This window comes from Curcuma longa, chromosome 9 (assembly GCF_044706935.1).
Source record: "Curcuma longa cultivar G26 ecotype Majalengka, Jawa Barat chromosome 9, ITB_CL_G26_1.1, whole genome shotgun sequence".
In the NCBI taxonomy this organism is placed as follows: domain Eukaryota; kingdom Viridiplantae; phylum Streptophyta; class Magnoliopsida; order Zingiberales; family Zingiberaceae; genus Curcuma; species Curcuma longa.
This window is the reverse complement of record NC_133869.1, coordinates 10815115-10838455: the sequence shown is the minus strand read 5'-3', so window position 1 is coordinate 10838455 and position 23341 is coordinate 10815115. Positions and strand designations below refer to the sequence as shown.

Sequence of the window (23341 nt, the reverse complement as noted above, 5' to 3'; positions counted from 1 at the left end):
CATCGTTTGGGTGATTTCTGATCAATCAAAATTGGGCTCACTCGAATCCGACTCTGGCCTTTCGCCTCTCGAGCGTCCTTCCTTCGGACTTCTCATTCCTCGGACGTTGAGCACGTCCGTCTTGCTCCACCGGTGTACTTTTCCGTAGCTTCCGCGTCCCTCAGATGCATTGAACCCGTCGACTCATTCTCCCATGTCAATCCTACCCGTTAATCTAAATCCGACCGATAAGAAACCCACAGTGCTCCCTTAAATCGCGATCTCGCGATCTCCGCCTCCTTCTCAACTGCTGTGTCTTCCACTCGACTTCCTCTGCTCCTAAGCTCCTACACATTGAGATAAAGGAATCAAACTACAATAGGACCTAATCTAACTGATTGATCACATCAAAATCAATCGGGCACTAACAGTAAGCTTTAGAAAAAATTGTATTCTAAAATGTTGTTGTTCACATGTCTTAGCTTGGTTTATTTTATTCTGTACCGGTGTTTGTGATCGACCTGAGACTTTACCTCATTGTGGTTATTGGAGCATAGGACATGGACTGGTAGTTGGATAGGTGGTGCATTTAATTTATTAAATAAATATAAATGCAATCGAGAGTAATTAGTTAAAATTATTTTAATATTAATTAATACTGTTCCAATATTATCCCTGGTACTATGGTGTAACGGTTAAGTCTTCCAATTGATAATCTGTCATCTAAGTTTCGAACCTTAGTTGCGATGCGCTATAGAGAATTTTCCCTTTAGTGGAAAGCATGTCTAAGAACGTTAGTTATTGGAATGTAGGAGTGTAATCGAATCGACCTGAATCAAACAGTAAGATGCTTGAACTTGGCTCGAGTTCGATTCAAGCTTCAAACTCAACCTTGGCTCGTAATGAAATTAAATAGTTCGTGAACAATTCGAGCTCAGTTCAAAAATAACTCGTTTAAAAGTTAAATGAGTTTAGTTTGAGTTCAATTCAAAAATAACTTGTTTAAAAATTAAATGAGTTTAGTTCAAACTCAGCTTGTTAATATATAATATTTATAATTCATGTAATATAAAAATATATATATATAATATGATAAACTAGCCTCTTAACGAACATGTTTGTGAGCCTTTAAACAAATATGTTCACGAACTCATGAATCAAATACTGTTAAGTTTGAGCTTAGTTCGTTAATCTAATCGAACGAATTTTTTTTTCGAACTCGAGACTCAAATAACTCACGAGCAGCTTGACTCGTTTACATCCCTATCTAAATGGACCTCTGCAAACACTTCTTGATTTACTTTGGTGGCCGATGAAAAATTTTCATATGATCAAATCAATTACCTCTAGAATTAATGTTCATGAATAGAGATTATGAAATATTCATGAATAATATTTATGAATAAAATTTGTGAACTATATTTATCAAATAAAATTTATTGATATGGTAAATATAAATAAATAAATTTAAAAATATAAAAGTTTAAATTAAAAAGTCAGTAACATCTAAACAAAAATAAGTTTCAATAACCATTTTAACAGTTTAATTTATTTTAAACTCTATTTGATTCAATTATCTTATTAAATAAGTTTGAACATAATAAAATTTAATTCAATTTGGCTCATTTATAACAATAAGAAGCAATTTTGCCCAAAAATATTTGAAAAAGTTTTGGTCAAAACCTCTCATGTTGTAGCAATTTTAATCAAAACTATTGCCACCATATTAAATCAGTCACATAACAAAATAAAGTTTCTTTTGACAATAACAAAAATAAGGAGTTTCTTTTGACTTTTGACATAAGTTTTAATGGTATTTGTATAAGCTTTTTAAGTTTCGCAGTGGTATATTTGTAATATTAAAATTTAAAGTGGTAGGTATGCAAAATAGTATGTCTTTATTGTTGAACACAATCAATTCAAAAGTGTCTTAGATTTTCCCTCCACAAACCAACTTCTTCCAGTTGAAGTCTACACCATCACTCAAATGCATTAACAGGAGGATTATTTTGATGAAGTTGGTTTGATCTACAACTTCGAGAGATTTCGGTTCGAATACGACTCGGTCACGACATGATTCCGAGTGATTTGCTCGAGGGAGGTGCAGCCACTCAAGGCCATGGTGAGCTCGAGCTCATCTCGGAGCATTTGGAGCACCTTCCTAACACCAGCCTCTCCGTCGGCTGCCAATGCAAAAACCACTGGCCTTCCGATCTGCGATCAACAAGGGAGTTAACTAAGTAGAGGGGAAAGCATTCGTAATCCTTTTATCTTCATGAAAATGGCTAAATTTATCGATAGATGCAACAAACCATTCTTCTTGATCCTCTATTCTTTTAAAATTGGCTAAAGTTAGCGCGGTAGGAAACATGAAGAATGGTTATCGGTATGCAAGAATACACTTACGAATACTCCGGAAGCTCCCAAGGCTAAGGCCTTGAAGATGTCGGTGCCTCTACGAATACCCCCATCCAAGAACACTGGGACTTTCCCTTGTGCTGCTTTGACAACCTGGTTTAGTCGAAGCTAATCGATCAATTTACGATAAGTAGACATCTTTTGAAATTCAAGATTGTGACTACTAAACATGTTTATGTACCTCTTCCAAACAATTAATGGTTGCTGGGACATAATCAAGCTGACGAGCACCATGGTTAGACACAACGATACCAGCAACTCCAGCTTGAACGGCCAATTGAGCTGCGATTGCCCGAAACAATAGACATGATCATGTCAAAATTCTTAGTCGAAGAAACAAAACATCGAGTTACTGATTGCTTACTGTCTTCTGCAGTCATGACTCCTTTCACTATAATTGGGAGGCTTGTAATTGTCTGCAACCACTTCACATCCTGCACAAACAGTTGTTATAGGTAGCAATAAGATGTTGTAACTTTCTTTGTTATGCTAATCGCGTGTCAGCCAGTATCTTTGCGAGTGCTTAGAATCGACACACCTTCCACGATAGGGAACGATCGATTTGGCTGCCAACGTATGATGCTAGCCCAGAATCACTAGTCTAAAACAGACCACAGATTGTTTGTAAGCAGCATGATAGGAAAAAGATTCACAAAAGCACTTGCACCACTGTGGCCTACCCCATCCATCTTTTCAAGGGCCAGCTCCTCGAAGTTCTTGAGCATCAGAGAAGGCGGTAAAGTGAACCTGAATTGAACCGAGAATCAGGGTTTTAGATTAAGAATCGAAATATGAAGCATACTCATCAGTATCAAATACAGTAATGGGCACTGCCATGGTGAAATTAGGAGATGTTACATGTGTAGTTATGCACCATAGTTTTCGAATGAATCGGGTTAATGGAGTCGAATACGAGGTAGAACTTTACTTGGAACAAAGATGAAGAGAATATAAGACCTGTTCTTAATGTCAGCTTCTCTTCTTCCAAGTCTTGGTGTATCCACTGTGAGTACAATTGCCTTGAAGCCTGCCTTCTCAGCTCTTCCGACGATCTGCCTCACTACATTTCTGTCCTTGTAGACCTACCAACAGATTCAAATACGAAGGATGCGATCGATATCAGGAAGCAAGGGTAATGCCAGAAACAAGACTTGAATGTTCATAATTACATAGAGTTGGAAGAAGCGAACTCCGGGCCCTGTTGAGTTAACTTCTTCAACACTGGAAGTCGACCATGAGGATAATATCTACAACACAGAACAAGCAGAAGGATTGTTAGGAAATTGATTTATTACGAATAACAAACTAGGAGAAGTGATAAGACATTGAATTGGCTATAACCAGTAAACAGAGTTGATAGTAATTCACTTGTCTCAAATGTGAGATTTTTACTATTATGTATTATGTTACCACCGATGACAAAAGAACGATAAACTGCGACTCAAGAAATTCTTGTATGTATAACAAACCATTATAGTGTTGGCTGCTGATGCTGCTCTAGCTGTTGCAAGTTCCCCTGTTTGATCATTACAAGATACACAAAAACTAAAATAAGTATTGGCAAAATTCGGCAACTCTATCAGTATATCCTCCTACATAAGTGAGTGAATTACTAAAGCATGAAGAGAACATTGTTCAAACATGAAAGCTAACTGAGCTCGATCGAACACGAAGAGCGCAAGTAGCCCCAAAATACAATCTACTAGTACTATTCACAAATGCTAGGGAGAAACCTTCAGGATGTGCCATCTTCTGCATAGCTGTGGGAGCAATCATGATCGGCATTGAAATCTTGAAACCCAAGACTGTTGTGGACATATCAATGTTTGATACATCAACCAGAATACGGGGTCGAAAACTAGAAAGAAAAGAAAAACATTGCAAAAACTATCAGATTTAGATCCAATAACTGCATTTATCAGATATGGGTGTGCAGAGTATCAAAACTAGAGAATTGACAATGATAAGGCATGTAATACATGAGACCAGCTTTCCATTCTATTTAGTAGAAAAGATCATTCGAGTACCCGACAACACAATTTCCTGAATCAGATGAGGTTTCTCAATCATTGGTCACTGTATTGTGTTCCTTCAATTGAGTTTGGAGAATGACATGTATTAGCAAGTAGACTTTCCTTCAATTGAAGTTAAAATAGCAAGCAACTCCCTCAGTACCAGGAAATGGTCAGAGTCTACTAACGAAACAGCATAAGACCAACAATATCACTATGATCAGCCATGGATACTCTCAGGATCTAATACTAAAAGGACAATAAATTGTATGCTAACACAAATATACTCACAGAATCCTCGAGAATGCGCTACGATTCTCCCTTAGTGTCCACTGGTCTTCAGCTCCTGATGCATAGTAATCATATATCATCTTTGGTAACTTCTGCTTGGCAATTTGCTCATACTCAGAAACATTGGTGATCTCCATGCACATGCCAAACGCCTAGTCAATCTGTCTCTGAATCAAAAGAAGAAAAAATCATTCATATAAAAGGGAGAGCAAATAGAAATCCCTCTTTCAGTAATTATATCAAGCAAGTATCTAAGAGATGGACTCAAGACTACTCATAATAAGAGCAACAAAAGGAAAATGGAATATCCTTCATCACCTGAACACGGATCTTGGAGATCTCAACAATATTCAAGCATATAATATACAGCAGAAAGCTTAATTATGCTGAATGAGAGGGAGAAAAAACAAGAGGAATCTTGGGGAAAAACAAGGCCTCCACTGGATTATTGGAGAAAAAGCTGCACATTACGTACTGTAGCCTGTGAGATACATAATTCTAAACACTGAAGACAAAGGAATCCACGTAAGGTTCACGTGGTTAAGCATTATCGCAAACAGTGGATGGACATGAACACCCTCTGTCTTCTATATGATCCATAATCGATCAAACATGCATCAAGATGTTGAAAATTCATAATTTCTTCTCAGCGAAAACGACGAAGAATTGATGGTTTCTGGCGTGGACTAGTATAAACACGCATCGTTGGCGTTTTCTAAGAAGAAAAAAACGAATTTGGGGAGGAAAGTGGAGAGGGAATAGCAGGTAGGCGAGCGATGAGCACCTTGTTGGTTCCTCGTTGGGCTTGAATTAGGAGGGCGGCCGGCGGTGCAAGTAGCCGGGAGAGAGGTGAAGGCGAGGGCGGCGATGAGCAGAGAGAGAGAGAGGAGTTTCTATTTCACGTATATTTTATTTAATGTTTATCATTATTTTATACTTAATTATTACCATTATTAAACTATAAATGATGACGTGACGTACGCCTCCGCCTGCGCATCGCCGTCGCGCTCCTCTTCCGCCGCTACTACTCCACCGGGCTCCGGCTCTATCCTGGCGGCGTCGGCGGCGAGGGGTACTCGTGGTGGCCGGTGCCGCAGGCGAGGTCGCCGGAGTCGGCGTGGGCGGCGTGGCGACCAATGATGTAATTAGACTCTGCATTTAAATTTTGTTTTTAATTTAATATATTAAATTAAAAATTATTAAGTTGTATTGGCCTCCAGCCCAATGCAGCCCACAAAGCGTCGACGGGTATATATGGACTCTGCTGCTGCTGTTCCTCGCAGGCGGCCGCCGGCGCCGGCATCAAGTGTAATCTGACATTAACAAGATACAGATGATGGAATATCTTTTTATGGAAATTACAAATTATAGGTGATAGGATTTACTATTCAAATAGTCATTTCAAAATATTATCTATTAAAATTTATTATTAAATTTATTATTAATTTAGATAAGGTTATTAGATTTATTAATAATTATTTTTAATAGGTTATTAGATTTATTATATTGATATGATATTATTTTAGGATTACATATAGAGTCATTATGTAATCTTTTAAAATGAATAAATCAAACTATTTTGATTAATTAATTATATTGATTATTAGAGGTCGATCCTTTCAAAGTGATAGTTTATCCTCGTTCTTATTTCTTTTCTTTGATTTTTCACAAGATAAAATACGGGTTCCTATCAACTTGGTATCAAAGCCAAGTTCTTTTTCTTCGCCGTCATCAAGTATCAATTTCTTCCACACCTCAAGTACACATCCACTAACAAGTGCATGGTCTTAAAGAGAAGAAAATCCACTTTGACATGACGATTAGAGGAGCTCAATCCGACAACAAATGGGCTATAGAATTTGAAGTCAAGTACAAGGCGCGGATAGATAAATTGGAAAAAACTATAGCATCTTTGGTCACAATAGTACATGAATTGAAGGACCGTAACATTAGCTCCAACTCAAGCACTTCAATTAAAGAAGAAATAAATCAACAATTTCAACAACAACAGCAACAACAACAATAAAATAGTTATAAAGACAATCTGCACGAGGAGTTAAACTTTGATAATGATAAGAAGAATTCATCCATCATTGGCTGATGAGTTAAACTTTGATAATGATAAGGAGAATCTATCCATCATTGTCACACTCGTGATTGAAATTATTGGATCTACACCAATCTCTACTTCCATCATTTCAGTGAACGAAGCGATAATACTTTGTCATCTTCAACAACAGCCGATAAATCATGTAAAATTTCTATAAATATGTTATATTTCAATTGATGCACAATAAAAGACTATTTTATACAAATCATCAAAAGAAAAGAAAAAGAAAAAGATCAACCTTGAGGACAAAGTTATTTTGAAGGACGGTGGAATGCGCTAAACTTATTTAAATAATCCCTTCAAAATATTGAATATATTATTAGATTTATTATTAATTTAAATAAAGTCATTAATTTATTAATAATTATCTTTTGAATAGATTATTAAATTTATTAATAATTTTTATATTGATTTGGTATTGTCGTAACGTTATATATAGAATCATTATATAATTCTTTGAGAAAAACAATGAAATAAATTATTTTAATTAATTAATTCTATTGATTATTGAAAGTCGAACCCCTCGAAATGATCATCTATCCCCTTTCATCTATCTTTTTTTTTAAATTTTTTGATACAGATGATGGAATATCTTTTTATGGAAATTGCAAATTCTTTCAAATTGTACAGAGAAAATTGCAAATGTTAGAGAAGAAATTGAGAGGACGTTCTATGTTTTGTGATGCTTTAGAGTTGCTTTTTAAGGATGGATATCGTCAAAGGATTCTCTTTGGAGACAAACAAATTTAGCTATTTTTAAAGTGTGTTCTTAGTCTTCTTCTGAAGATTCAACCTTTAAAACGGAAGGTGATGAACCATATGGGATCACAATGATCGTTCATCTACCACTTACATTCAATGAGTAGTCAAGATATCGAGAAAGATTGTGATAATGAACTTTTTCAGTTGTTAATATTGTTAATACAACACACGAAAAAGAAGTAGCATAGGCCAATATCTCATTTGTGTATGTGCATAGCTGAAATATGTAGATACAACTTGTTTTCTTAAGTTGCTTTGAACAGAAACCCTTGAATAAAATCACTAGACTTTGAGATCAAAAAGGACCGATTGTGCTTGAATTGATTTGAATGTGAACATTGGCTTACGAGTTATTTGAATGTGGACTCTCCTCCTTCATGCTTTATCGGTCCAAGCTTTCTCTCCATCATCTTTTTGTGTACTCAAAATCACTCTCTTTAGCCACAGTTCCTGGTAGAAGATGATTCTGCAAGAATTAACCAGATGAAATCAATTGTATAAGATTAGAGAACTGGGGAAGATAGAGATAGATCCAAAATAAGATTAAAAAAAAGAAGCAAGCAAGTATTCAATCTAGTTATTGCTATCTTTACATCTTTGACTGAACATTTTCAATGAAACAAATGAGTCATGGATTCTGGTGATCAAGAACTTGAAAATATATACTGACCTCATACGCGTCAACTCTTCGGGTTTTTGGGTGGCGGTGGCCCCATGCTGCCCATTTCAGGTTTCCGTTTGATTCCGAGGAAGTGTTCAACCTGTGAACCAATTCATCAGGAAAAAAGAGTTGGACAAATCTGATGTCAAATGTTATTTTTCATAAGAGTACCTTTTTGTCACCAAGCATGGGCGTCAAACTCCCCAGATGATCTTTCTCAACAGTAGCAAAACCACTTCTGGGGTCACTGGTTTGCCTGCATTTGCAGAAAGCATGTGATGCCACTTTACAGATTGTGTTTCTAGAAAGGAAAGATTAGCACAGAGCAACACATGAAGCACTGGATCAAATTTAGGCTTGGTTGTGCAGATTAATTGTATCATTTGCTAAGACGATCGTTATCATCAACTTGCACATTTTGGGCCTGGGGTTCATACCTATCATAACAACACGTTGATGGACAGGTACTAATTGAAACCAGTTTCCGCTTGCAGATGGATATTAATAGAATGAAACCAGTAGTAGTCTAATAGAATGACAATTCGGGATGAGATTCAGATAAAGATTGTTGGGATCCAAATCTTACCTAGACACTGACATATTCCAAGAATCAGATTGTAAAATCAGAGCTACAACTCTAAATGTCTATGTTAAATTATATAAAACGTTTATAAATTTTAATATGAACTAACTTCCAATATCTAGTATTATTATGAGCATTTCAAAATCTGCATCAATCTAAAATAGCATAGGGCATAATTAAAATTATCTATACAGCAAATATAGCAAACTTAAGATTAACAGAACATATTAGTTATGATGTCAAATTTATATGAATGATGAGTAACATTTATGAGATGGATGATAGGATTGTCTGCTTGGATGTTATATAATGCAGAGGTCTATTAGAAGGTATTTTTGTATGAAAATTAAGTCCAACATTTTGTGAATGTCAAATTTTAAAATACATGCATAAACACAGGTATATTGCATTGAGAATACAGTCTTAATTGGTAGGATCAAGATCTTATCAAGGGTGAGAAATCATGTGATAGTAGATTGAGATTTCAACTCAATTAAAATCTGATTTGTGATTTGGATTGTTTACTATTCCAATTTGGATCATAGGGTGGTAAGATTCTAATGTCTGAATTGCAATTTTAACAACCATGCTTCAGGCCTACAATAGCATGGTGCTAATGAATTGGTTCTCTAACTGGAAAAGGGTTCGTCATGCACATGGATATGAAGAACCAAAAAATTATAGCAATAACAGTAGCATATCGGAAATTCTTTGGGATCAATGAGATACTAATTTGGAAGACTATCAAGCATACCCTGGTTTAACATGCCCACTTAGCACCAAATAAGGTGTCTTAAGTTGGGCTTGAGCTTCCCTCATTTTTTCCACTGCAAGCAATGGAGTGTCTGAAGCTTTCATCTGCTTAGTCTTCAAATCCTCGTGATATTGCTTCATTCGCTTCTCCTGCTTCATCTTTCCTGGACCTTTGCCATGAAATTTATGAGAAAGCATTCGAAATGCTTCCTTAGGTGTCATCTGCATCGCATTACCAAATATTTGTTATTAGAAAAAAATCAAGAAATACAAAAATTAAGTTGCTAAGCATGACAGGATGCATTAGCAATCAAAATAGAGTATGCAACTGAATCTGTTACCACATAACCAAAAGAACCCACTCATTACAAGTGAACCAATTCTTCAAACATACCCTTCTGGCTACATAATCATTAGACTAAGAAACATGTTAACATCTCTAGCAAGATTGTGAAATCAAGGTTCATATCGTGAATCATTTATGAAGTTTCAATTCATGAACAGCAAGGATCATATAAAATTATATAATATGTTAAGCAGAATTTTACTTTATTTGGAATAGTTAAGATATCTTAGAATATGCAATAGAGTATGATATCCCATTTGATAACACAATAACATCATTTTAAAAACCATCTAACCCTTTTGGCAAGGGACTGCTTCACTTAGGTGGTAAGCAGCCTGTTGTAAATGAACATTTTAAAAGGTGGCCTAGGGGGCCAAGGTGGACTGCTTAGGCTGCCCAGATGGATTGCTTGGATGGTCCATGCGGATTTGGGGTAAAAAATACAATTAATAAGGTTTGTATTGAAGCACATAGAATCAAATCGAAGTGAACCATTGAGGCTCTTTTCAATTTTGATTCATAAGCAAGCATGCATCGTTTTATGTGTGAATCATTGTATATGATATGAAAACAATTATGAAAAATAAAAGGATTGTATTGAAGCACATAGAATCAAATTGAAGTGAACCATAGAGGTTCTTTCCAATTTTAATTCATAAGCAAGAATGCATCGTTTTATTTGTGAATCAGTATGTGATATGAAACAAAATTGTGAATCATACAATTTTCGACAACTAGGATTTTTAGTCACAAGTATTGCTTATGTTAGCTACAAAAAAAAGAAGTCCATCTCAACAAGACTTCTCTTGTAAAATGTATCATCCCATCCAATCATGCTTGTCCCATCTATTTGAAGTTTACTGGATAAATTTTATTCCTTCATTCCATGCAAGACAATATCACTAGTAATCCTCAAATTATTTATGTTTTATTGCATTCATCTACCCTTTACTTCTACAATTAATTCAACTTTTCTCACTATAAACTATGTTGGTCATTTTTAGATATGTTCATTTCATCTATTAAAGTAACACCTAAATGCTCTCAATTATTAGTATTTTATTGTATCATTTCTAGTAAATCCATACATCCATCCTAAAATTCTAACTTCAGCAACATTGACTTTTTGTACATTTGTTTACCAACCACCCAACAGGCTGATTTATACTGGAGAGTTATACCATAGTCATGCAAAAAATTTCTTTTAGCCTAAGGGAGGCATGATAGTCACAAGAGACTCCAAAGGTTGTTCTCCATTCAGACCACCAATTTGTTATTTTATTATTCATCCATGTCTCCTTTTTCTTGAATAATAGTTCTTATACGTTCAATTTTTAACCATAAGAATTTCATGACCATCATACTTAACTTTTTCATCAACTCTTTTCTTGTTATAGAAATTACATTTCATATTCAATTTTTATTCTACTTATATTATTAAATTAGTTTCTAAAGTTTTATTTCACAATTCAAGCTTTAAATTTAATCTAATTGCACACTCGTCAAGATTTGAATTCTCTTGTAAAATACATATCAAATAAAAGCAAATCTAATAAAGGTGAGTTAAAAACAAATAACCACGCCATTTGACCAAAAAAATTTTGGAAGCATGCTAAATTATGTAGGTATCTAAGACCAATGAGTCCCTAAGACAATTGGACAAATTGCATGTCTTTTTATGCTAGAAAATTGACGATAAAAGGAAATCATAAGAATGAACTTACTATACGGCCAAATTCATCAGTCCTCTCAATTCGGATTTCCTTTGTCCCTTCATTGTCATAAATCCCAACAAGTTTACTTTTCTTTTTGTCCATAGTTCTGCCACCCCAATCTATGGTCTCCTTAAGTGCACCTCGTTCCTTAAGTAACTTCAGTGCACCTGATAAACCTTTTCCTACAGCAACCTCATGAATGATCTCATCTGGAGAAGCATCATCCTTATTTTCATTATCAGAAACTTCAGCGTTTGTGGTTTCTTCCACTTTGGTCCATCCAACATCATCACCTTTTGTTTCAGTATCGAGAGAGATGGGAGAATCATCATCATCCATAAAAACATCTTCTGATTCAGGTTTCTGGGCTCCTGATTATGCAGAACAAAGAAGAATAAATAGAGACAAACAGGGAAAAGAAGACTAGGTGGGGAATAAAGGTCCAGTTCAGCAAAAGAACCATTTCATTCATTCATGCATTTATTCTGATAAAAATCAAAGATGAAAGATTAGGATAGCAAATACCTTGTGTAAGTTGAAGACCAAGTACAAACTCTTCAACTTCTGTAATTACAACTTTTTCTTCTTGTGGTTCTCCTGTGTATTGGCTCTGAGAATGTTCTTGTTCTTTACTAGAGGTAGCTAAAAGAGCAACAGCCTGAAGACCAGAAGCAGCAGTTTCATCCTGTTTTCTATGAGCAAGTTTTCTTGCTTGGTCAAGAGATTTTTGCAGATCTTCATATTCTTCACCAAAAACAATATCCTCATCCTCTGTAGACTTGAATGTTAAGGTTTGCTCATGGCGCAAAATTTTTGAAGCCTCTTCTGCTTTCTCGTATGCTGCCTGGTATGCTCTGTTTCTTGCTTCAGCTTCAATTTTCTCCTTTTCCTCCTTTGCAGCCTGCCTTCTAGAGTCAGTCCTCGAACCACGATCACTGACTCCTAATCCAGCAGAAATAGCCTCTGCTTCCATGGCATCCAAATCTAACTTTTCTTTTTTTCTCAGAGATTTCTTTTTCCTTGGCTTCTTAAACTGAAGCAATTCTTCAGGAGTATAATAGTCTGATGTAATTTTTGCTGAAGATCTTAGATCTTCAAAGCTTTTCTGGAAAGAGCCACCACCTTCGATCCTCTTGCGTAGCTGAAAACAATAAAAATGAAGAAGATTGTCAAAAAGGCAAACTGATTCTATCAATGTTGCAGAATTACAAATTGAATTTGATAGACAGTTTTAAGTGCATCAGTTGATGCCTAATAATGCAAGAAGAAAATAAATCATCATAATAGGCAACACTTGAAAAAAATGAAATTGAAGATAATTCCAAATTAGCACTTCAGTAATAAAAGGAAACAAATGCAAGAATAAAGTTTTTAACTGCAATAATTAGAGATTTGATTTGTTTGTTATTTGTTAATTATTATTTTCTATTTAGACAATAAATAAAAAAATAATTGTAATCCCTACTAAATTATCATTTTTTTCCTTATTTAACATATTTATTATTGAATCAAGTTTATAAAAGGAGTACAGAGTTTAGTTTAATCATCTCGAATTAATTAAATTTCTACTTTTCTTCTATGTCTGAGAGTTTACTCCTCTCGGTGAGTATTGTGTTTGTTCATCTGTTGTGCTACATCACCTGGCAAAAAAGAGTATATCCATTCCGACAAAAGAAAATGAAGACTTCATGTGGAAGGACAATGTGGAGGAAAAACTTATAGTGCTAAAAAAAATAGTAATCTTAAAATGGGAAAATAGCACACCTCTGCGAGCTTCTTCTCAGCTTCACCAGTAAAGCGCCCACCTTCATCCAATGATATTCCCTTAAAATAAAGGAAATGAAGAATAAGTAAATCAATACTAAGTAAATACCACCCAGATTTTAAATATATACAAGCTTCAACTAAATAAGATACCTCATCTTCCATGGGCTCATCATATTGTGGAAGAATTGCTCTTTGAGGTCCCGATTGATCGCTAAACCTACAATTGTAGGTGAATGTTATGAAGGAAATCAGAATTAAAAAGAAATTCCAGAATTAGCAAGCACCAAACACTCACTTATCATCATATAGTCCAGTTCTCTTTTTGGAAGCATTGTAGGCCGCATCTCTCATTTTCTGCTCCCCAATCTCCACATTCTCAAGCATATCAATCTCTATTGTAGTGTAGGTAAATTAATAAAAACATGTATGGAATAACAGTTCAAAAGAGCTAAAGCCTCAACAGTAGAAAAATAAACTCGTACCATCATTGACATCGCCATCCCTAAGAATATCTTGATCTTTGAGTGTTAAAACAACTGCCCCACCCTCAATTACTTTATCAAGCCCATGAAGAATTTTAACGCCTGCTAGATCTGTAGCAGATGTACCAAGCATTAACACAGTCAATAATTTACTAGTCTTTTATCAGATTCAAATTGACAGATGTAAGCCAAGTACTATGTTAGATCTAGATACTCCATAAATAATGTGTCTTGAAAAAAGTGTAACATGTCCAGGGTTAAGGAACAATACTTTGTGTGTTTCCAGCTGGTTCCTCCTCATCACTCTCAGCTAGGAGATTATCCTAAGAAAAATCAAGATTGCAATATGTAACTACATTAGAAATAAAAAAAAAATTAAAAAAAAATCAGTGGGAATCCTCAAGGATTGAGATTCAAACCTGCTCCTCAAAAACTTTTGAAAGACGTAGAGCTTCCTTTTCAGCATTCTTCTTCTCCTCAAGCTTCCTACTCTTGCTCACCCATGCTAGTATATCAGAATCATCATCAGATTTTTTCTTCACTCTTTCTTCTTTCATCCTGAATGGACAACGCTGATATTAGATGTGTACTGATATTATATGTGTGCATGTTCAGAAGCTCTTCAAATGAAATGAGAATTACGTATAAGGAATTAGCAGAAAATAATTGTTTCCTCTACCACCAAAAAATGTCATAATTTGAGAAACTCCTATGGGAACATTCAATTACAAAAATAAATTTAAGCTAAATAAATAGGCCTCAAGATGAGAGGAATGAAAAATTTTGCAACTACTTTTGTCAGTTCTCATACTTGTAATAAAAATCTTCTGTGCAATTGAAATAATTTCCCTAGTTTTGACTGACTGGAAATAGAGACTGGTTGACCATATTTGGAGCTAACCAGCTGAACTAACTGCCTAAATTCAATATTAACAAGAAAAAGAAAGGAAAACATAGACAAGGAACTTACAGCTTAGTCCAAGCATCAAGAAAACTCATACTAAACAAGACAATGAAGTCATACATATCAGCTTGAGTGAAAATTTAAAATTAAGAATATGATGACTCAATCATGATCCAGTAATGAAAAAATTGCTCTACTTCTGTTTGTTAAATGTAAACTTTCAGCAAAAAAAAGTGTCAACGAGGTCCCTTGGTTTACAGCACATTAAAAAACTAGGAGTATGTGCCACTTGACTATAGAAAAAACATTAGCTCAAACTATAACAAGTAAAATGTGCCCGACAATGCCTATGTATCAGTTCAAATAAACAAGCTGGCCTGAAAAAAGGATGTAGACTGTGGCCAACTTTTAGAATTTCATAAGTCTAAGCATAAATATACATTCTTAAGGATGAGACTATTGTAGAATAAAATTGTGTTTGCTATCATGAAATTGATTAGTGAAATAATAGGAAAAAGAGATGGAAGGCAACCAAATACAGTGTGGACTAGAACAAATCCTTAAGAGATGGTGAGCAGGGGGTGCTTACCTTGTTATCCTCGTCTCAAGAACTGAGGTTGATGGAAATTCTGCCGGCTTTTCAGTTTGTTGGTTCTTGTGTTTGGACATTTCATGGGTGTCTATCTCATTCCAAGATGCTTCTTCTTCCCTTGTATCAAGCCTATCAATCTCAACATTAGATTGTATTCTATCATCCTTCTCACTTTCTTTAGCTCCAGCTGCCCAATTTTCTTTATCCTTTGTTCTTGATTTAACTCGATCAGACTCCACAATTCTATCAATTTCCTTCTCTCTCAACTTTTCCTTACTCTTGTCTCTTTCTTTTTCCCATTCTCTATCCCTATCTTTTTCTCGATCTTTAGTTTTCTCTCTTTCTTTGTCCTTCATTCGGTCACGGTCCTTCTCTTTTTCCCTGTTTTTATTATCCTTTCCCTTCTCAATATTTATCTCTTTTCTTCTTTCCCTTTCTGATTCTCTATCACGAGTTTTACTCCTGTCATGATCACGGTCCTTCACCAGATCATGATCTCGCACCATCTCCCTTTCCTTCTCAATCTCACTGTCATTCTCTCGTTCTCTTCCTCTACTTTTTCCATGATCCCGACTTCTCTCATATTCCCGATCAGTACTTCGCTCCCTCTCTCTACCAAGGTCCTTTCCTCTATCCTTCTCCCTGTATTTATCACGGTTATGTTCTTCCTCGCGAACCCTATCTCTGCTCCTCTCTTTGTCTCGATCCTTGTCAAGCTCTCTGTGTTTCCCATATTGTGATCTTTCTTCTTTCCTTCTGTCCCTACTGCTCTCTGATCTATCCCTATCCCTTGCATCATATCTATCAGAATCTCTGGCAGTGTAATCTTCACTCACTCTTTCTTTGGACCTTTCCCTTCCCTTACTTCCATGATCCCTATCTTCTCGTTTTGCTTTACTTCCGTCTTTGCTTCTGCGCTTTTCTGACTCTCTGGACTTCTCCTTGCTAGCATTGTTGGTCTCTGCATCATCATTCAATCCACCTGCATCATCTCTGAGTGTTGCTCTATCATCTTCATTCCGTTCCAAGCTAATTTCACCCATCTCCAAATCAATCATCCTTAGCACTCACAAGTCAAGAAGATCAAGAGCTGTCCAACAGTCCAAGAGTATTGTCTCGCCCAGAAGTCAAAACGCCATCATCAATGCTGTAAAATGAAACAGATAGCTCTAAAAATCAGAGAACAAAACTAATCCGATTGGTATTCAAAAAAAAAGGGTAGGAGTGGGTGGGAAAACAAAAGAAAAACACAGCACAAATGGCACAAGGACTCGAAGCTTAACAAACAAAGTAAAATTCGACGGAGCCAGAGCACCAAACCCTAGAGTGTACAACGCGAACTAAAAACCCCTAATTTCACGAATTCGAGATCAAGTAGGAGAAAATTCAATTTGATGAACAAGAAGTATAACGGAGATACAACCGAATTCAAAAGCAATTAGTCGAGAACATGAAAAATGGAACAAGAAAATGTAAGTGCGAGCCGGAGAAATCAACCAGAGCTCACTGGCGCTTTAGTTTCGCGGAAGTGTTGATTGCGCGAGACGTGGAAATCGGCGGCGATATCGCCTGAACCTGGCGACAGCAGCAGCGATCTCGTCGACGGCGACTAGGTTTTCGCAAAGTGTGGGCTCGAGAGGACCTAAGACAAAGAGGGTCACGAGGGGGCGTTTATGCCATTACCTTAATATTCAAGAGTTTGTTGATATTTTCAGAGGAAAATTCTAACCCTCTCCCCCCCCCAATTTATTTTATTTTTTAAAATGCCCTAAAACTTTTGGGATTGTTAAAAACCTCTACTATTTTCAAACTTTTGCAATTAGGCTCCACTTCGAACCATCAATCAAACATTCGACTCTACCTTAATCCAACTTGTTTCACTTCGAGCAAGTTCTATCAAACTAAATTGTCATTCAAGTGTCAATTTTAATGCTTAATTATAGCTGTCAATTTGGATTAGATCAGTCGAGTTGTCCTGTCCCGTCAAACAATTTAAGCGGGGTTGGGTTAAAATTTTATCAACCCATTTTAAGATGGTTCAAATGGATTAACCCACCTAGGCTCACGACCCGTATAGTTGGCCCGCAAACTTGGATTGGTTGAAAAAGTTTATTTATTTATTTCAAAATTTAAAATTAAAGTAGAAAACTCAATCAATTAGTCGGCTTGATCCATCTAAATTACAATTCAAATTTAAAATTTTCAACTTAATCAATTTAAAATGTATCCAAATTTAAAAATTTTTAATATTTTTTTTTTTGATAAACCGTGGGTTAGCCCGTCTAACTCCGTAACCCGCCTTAGATTAGGTTGGATTGGAGATTTCTCAACCTGTCAAGTTAGTAGGTTGACCTGCCCCGCTTCGTCATATGATGAATTTTTAGTGGGTTGATCCGCTCCAACCATAAATTGACCCGTTTGATAGCTCTATTCTTAATCATCATAGAACCAATAAAAATAGATATCAATGTTAAGTCTATATATTTAGTATAGTCGAAATGTGCATCCTATTTGTCAAACCAAGCATTGTATTCAATGTAAGATGGATGATGATATAAGATATCCTTGTTTATCGAGATCCAAATAAAACGGTTAGATTGCTATTCCATCTTGCTAAAAATAGGATTGCAAACGAATGAATTTGAGAACAAATTTGTATTCAACTTGGTAAGTTATTTAATACATACAAAATCAATTAAATAAACAAGCTTGAACAACTCGTTAAACTAAATAAACAAACTTGAACATATATATTTCATATTCATGAATAATATTCATAAATAATATTTATCAACATGCTAAATAAATAAATAAATTTGAATTATCAAATTTAATAATCAATAAAAAAAGTAAAAAAATTTTTGCATTAATAACTCGATAAAATCTAAATGAATCAAATTCAAACTCATAAAAAATAAATTGAATTAAGATTGAATAATCATTTTAACGACTTAATTTATTTTAGACTGATAAATTTTATCAAACAGCAAACAAGTTGAAAAGATGACTAACTATCTTGGCGAATCATGGCGAAGTTATTCAAAACTGTAATTTTTCATAACCTCCTCACAATACCCGACAATCGTATGAGACCGTTGCAGAAGAAGATAAACTATAATTCGATGGTTCAAGAACCTCATTCGATCACAATTGCTAAACTATTTTTTTTGGATTAAAAAAATAATAAAATTAAATTAAATGGGTTGAAATGTCAAATGAACGTTTTACATAGTAGAGAAGAGAAAGGACTTGCTATAAATTAATGAAACCTTGATCCACTCAAACACACACATCGCCTTCATCGCATGTCTTCTTCTCCCGCTGCTATTTCTCTCCTTCCGTTCATGGCTTCCGCTCTTGTAAACAGCGTCGCCCTCTCACCACCGCCGCCGGCGGCGGCGGAGCGGCGACGACGACGGAGACGCATTCCTGGCTATTTGGTCCTAGGATCTCCTTCAGCCACGATGCCGCCGCCGACCCTTCCGCCGCCACGGCCCCAGCTGATCAGGACTGCCCCGACGCCTCGCCCGAGGACTTCGAGTTCCGCCTCCAAGACGACCCCGTCGCCATGCTCCCTGCCGACGAGCTCTTCTCCGAGGGCAAGTTGGTTCCTCTCCAGCTCGCCGCTCCGAGATGGGCGGAGGCGGAGCCCCGCTCGGCCGTGGAGGTCGGTTCGCCGGATCCGCTCCCGAAAGCAGAGATGGATCCGTACGCGTTCTCTCCCCGTGCGCCACGGTGCGCCGCTCGCTGGCGCGAGCTTCTCGGCCTCAAGCGAGCGCGCGCGGCGAAGTCCGCCGGCGTCCAAGTGGTGCATGGCGCGCCGGTTGACGCCGCCGTTCCGAGGAGCGGTATCCCTAGGTCCGTCATCAAGCATTTGCTCCTCCACCGGCAACCCAAGAACGCCTCCATCGACGATTCGATGAGTCTCCCCCTCCTCCGCGACTCGGATCACGATTCGGCGCCGGTCGCCTCCCGTCTCTCCCACTCTTCCTCTTCTTCCTCCTCGGGCCCCGACCACGAGGACCTCGCCAGGCTCTCCATCGACTCGGACAAGCCCGGCCCCATCCCGCCTCGGGTCCGCCTCGCGCGACGGCGCCCCGCCATGCTGGCGTCTTCAAAGGACACCCTAGGCCCTAATCGGCGGACTGCTGATCCGGCGGCGCAACCGCCACGGGGAGTCTCGGTGGACAGCCCGCGGATGAGCCCGTCGGGCAAGATCGTGTTCCAAGGCCTGGAGCGAAGCTCGAGCAGCCCGGGGAGCTTCACTGGAGGCCCGAGGCCGCGACCGCGGGGCGTCGATAGATCTTATTCCGCCAACGTCCGAGTAGCGCCGGTGCTAAACGTCCTCCCCGTCGGCTCGCTCCGGGGCTCGGGCAAGACCGTCTCCGTCTTCGGCCTTGCCCACTTATTCTCGCCGCAGCAGAAGAAAGACCGCCACGGCTCCGCATCGAAACGGGCGGAATTGGCCCGCCCAGCCTGCCGCCACCGGCGTCAGGATCGGGACCGCCATGCTTCCCCAAAACTAAACTAGCACACAATCAAATCCCAAAAAAGGAAGAAGAAAAAAAGTTCCAAATTTCTTTTGTTCCCAAAGACGAATAATCATGTTACTCTTTGATCTTTCCGATCCACTCCGTCCTTCTTCTCCGGCGATCGGGGTACATTAGCGCGCGAAGGAATCGACGAGTCGAATCTCTGCCCCTTTTGGCTTCTTCCCTACCAATCCGGATCAGAGGCACAGCTTAGCCTGTGGTCCTCCATGACCGTGCTGCTGCACAGCAGCCATGTGATGTGCCTTCACTTCCATTATCAATCAAGCAAATTTTTTTCCTCAATTTCTTCCATATTTTTCATCGCGGTTTAAACAATCTTATCCATCTAATCTTCATCTTTCCAAAATTCATTTTTTAGCAGGAAAAGGAGGCCGTCTCAGAGCCTGACACAGAGCAGCAGCAGCAGCAGCACTCCCACAGAGCTCGGCGGCCGGCGACGTGATACTGGATCAGCAGGCAAAGGTTCCCCTTTTCTCCGACGCATAGCATCTTCTTCATCGCCACTCTCGTCCGATGATAAAAAAAAAACACAATCTTGCAGAACCGCATCCAGTTCTTCCAACAAAGAACGGAGCTTTGCGAGCTGGAAGGAGTAGAAAATCAGCCATGTGATCGTTGGTTGTACTTGGATGATCTTTGTCGATTGATTTGATGCTTCGGAGCACTGTGCCCTCTCTGCTAATCAGCAGTCGAGTCGAGACAGCCATTAAACTACTCTTCCCTTCCTCAAGCTCTCCTACTGTGTCAGAGATCCAGTCGATCGAGCTGGCATTTCCTTCCTATTCCAGAACAGCAACGAACAAGCTGAGCCATGTGAGGTGGGACTGCGAGCTGTTCAGAGATCACCAGGCTAATAATCACTGATCCATGCAGATGAACATGGCTATCTGAAACAAGTTGTATGATGATCCATGGCGAGAAACTCTCGTGGTATCTGATTACTTTTCTATGTCTAGTTGGATCCCATCCCACACTGCTGTCTCCTGCTACTTGAATTCATCTCTGACATCGCACAAGGCTGCAGGACAGAGTGCAATGTGAGGGCAGACACATCTTCACAGAGAAAGCTGGGAGCGCTGGAGGAAGAACAGAGAACAAGAGTAGAGAGAGTTCTTTACTTCTTTTCACTCCCTTTGAGTTCCAGCGAGGTTAATAATCCAAAATGTATTATTTCCCAGCTGTGATCGGTCTTCTCTACCGATCGCTCTCAATTCTGAGTAATCCCTGAGTACAACAGCATCGCACTGAGCATGTTAGCATTCATGAACACTGAAAGAGCCTAATATCTATGAGGACTAAGTAGGGCCCACATCTCCGAAATACATCCCTCTCGGGCTCTAGAAACACATCTCAGTTACTCGGTCAAATTGGTACTCGGCTTCAGCTTTGGGTGATCAATCCATGTGAAGATTCTTTTCAACGGTTGTTGCCTCTTGGTCCCTTAACTTTCTCCACAAATGGATAGTGGGTGAATACTTGACGGTGGACGTGGAGATTCCCTCAATGATCGTCCCCAACCGCCTTTTGGAAGGAGAGTAAGCGGACTCGCGCTACCTAGGGGGCATTCTTGAAAATGCATACTCCCAAATTGATTCTCTAAGGATGCCCACTTGATGATTCCTTTTCAATGGCTATATAACAATCAATGAGGATAAACAAAAAGTATGATTTTTCTTTTTGTGCATCAAAGCAACTCTTCTCCATTCATTATTTTCTCTATCTTTTCTCTCTTGCGCTTTCGCGAGTTTCCTTGATCACACCTCATTTCTAACTTGAGTGTTAGAGTTGTCATACCAGTAGAATTGATCAACCCTGATCTCCATTCCTTCGCAAGCCCTTGGAGTTGGACCCCGCTAGCAGTTCGCTATGATCTTGACCTAAAGAGTGTTTGGAAAAGGAGGAGCTCGAGCAAACAAAAAGAACCCCATTAATTTTCTTTCTTTAAATCTACATTCTATCTACAAATCATTGTTCACAGGAAGGAAGGTTCACTGAAGTCAATTGCACTAACCAAACTCTCTTCTTGGGATCATGTTACTTAGAATGTTTCTCAAAGTTTCAAAAAATATGGTAGATGTGTAAATGGTCGAGATGAAATGGTAAGAATTTGAAATTTTTGGAGGGAATTTCGATAATTTTGTAACTTTAGGAGACATTTTGAAACAAAGGTAAACAAATTTAACTATATCATTATCTTTTTTTATGAAAGTAAAAATATATATCATCAAAAAAATAGCACAGGTATATAAGGGAGGCCAATGACACTATCTCATGTTATGTTTGACGAAATATCAGATTTGAGTAAGTGTCATGGTCAATCAGGTAAGTGTTCTCATGTGTACCAACAATATCAGTGTATCTCACTCACTATCTAACATGCAGGTACCTCTGCTCATGCAACCGTCATGCCTATGTCCACACATCACAGCGAAGTCGATGTCACAGCATCCACCACCTCATCATCCGTCCTCCTCAGTAGCCAGCACCGAATCAGCAAGCAGCACCTCTACACTCAACTGTAGCTCAGCATCTGCCTCCAGCGTCAGATGTCAGCTCCAACATCCTCTACCAGCTCTCCGCAGCCACTGGCTCCACCATCTCCACCAATATCTTCAAGCTCGCCCACCTCCAGAATGAAACTGCACATTTTTAGCAAGTGGTCAGCTGTCAACGGATTTGATGTGTCTTTATCGTAGCCATGTCAACGGACTAGATGAGCCAATGCTGATGGACTCATACACCCTTTAAGGCTTTTTGACAAAGTTCCAGTCCTCAACTGATTTAATGTGTCTTTATCGTAGCCGTTACTACGAACTAGATGAGCCATTCTGGTGGACTCATTCACCCTCTGAGGCTTTTTGAAAAAGCCTCAACCATCAACGGATTTGGAGTGTCTTTACCACGAGCCGTTTGTTGTAGACTAGATGGATCATATATGGTGGATCCATTCACCCAAAACTTATAATGGTTTTTTTTTTACAATGTAGTGAATGTATGTATGATGTCATGTTTGTAATACTATGCTCTAATGAGTAAATAATACATAATACAATATGCATGTCCATATGTATGCATGCTAGCATGAATGGTACGTCTCTCTACCTCCATGTTTCTATCTACCATCTAAATGTGGGTGAGGTTAGAAAGAGGAGTATGTACACAAACTGTCCACCCAAATGCAATAATTCTATGTTTCTATCCCTGACTCAGCACCCTGCCTCAGCTCTCGATCCGTGTAGACACCCAGGGTCCAATATACGTTCGTTTGTACTCACCTGAATAGCGTCTCCTCATTCAGTCGTCTCCCCTCATGTACCAAAGCATTTCTAGCTCTCCACAAGTGGTGCACTAGGGTTGCCATGGCCACGTGGCACGTAGTGGAAGCAATAGAGGTCCTCCTGTACAACCGTCTG

General features: G+C 38.2%; 2 protein-coding genes and 1 pseudogene across 2 annotated transcripts; 1 reads left to right on the top strand and 2 right to left on the bottom strand.

Annotated features, from left to right (window-relative positions):
• Window positions 1–1881: 1881 nt before the first annotated feature.
• Window positions 1882–5128, bottom strand: LOC141834389 (glycolate oxidase 3-like). Its single transcript, XM_074721744.1, has 12 exons — window positions 5019–5128; window positions 4701–4867; window positions 4131–4255; window positions 3867–3913; window positions 3567–3644; window positions 3355–3479; window positions 3078–3144; window positions 2936–2998; window positions 2762–2831; window positions 2579–2679; window positions 2386–2490; window positions 1882–2193 (listed from the first exon to the last, which is right to left on the bottom strand). The coding sequence occupies exons 2-12, from the start codon at window positions 4841–4843 to the stop codon at window positions 2008–2010; spliced, it is 1110 nt and encodes a 369-aa protein (XP_074577845.1). The 5' UTR covers window positions 4844–4867; window positions 5019–5128; the 3' UTR covers window positions 1882–2007.
• Window positions 5129–7820: 2692 nt separating this feature from the next.
• LOC141834881 (SART-1 family protein DOT2) lies at window positions 7821–16996 on the bottom strand. The gene is made up of 14 exons (XM_074722269.1): window positions 16873–16996; window positions 15373–16522; window positions 14299–14437; window positions 14151–14202; window positions 13880–13990; window positions 13693–13789; window positions 13548–13614; window positions 13395–13454; window positions 12156–12771; window positions 11640–12001; window positions 9571–9791; window positions 8405–8489; window positions 8243–8333; window positions 7821–8038 (listed from the first exon to the last, which is right to left on the bottom strand). The coding sequence occupies exons 2-13, from the start codon at window positions 16431–16433 to the stop codon at window positions 8253–8255; spliced, it is 2952 nt and encodes a 983-aa protein (XP_074578370.1). The 5' UTR covers window positions 16434–16522; window positions 16873–16996; the 3' UTR covers window positions 7821–8038; window positions 8243–8252.
• A 1723-nt stretch (window positions 16997–18719) lies between these two features.
• Window positions 18720–19916, top strand: LOC141835394 (uncharacterized; annotated as a pseudogene).
• The last annotated feature ends 3425 nt before the right edge of the window (window positions 19917–23341 follow it).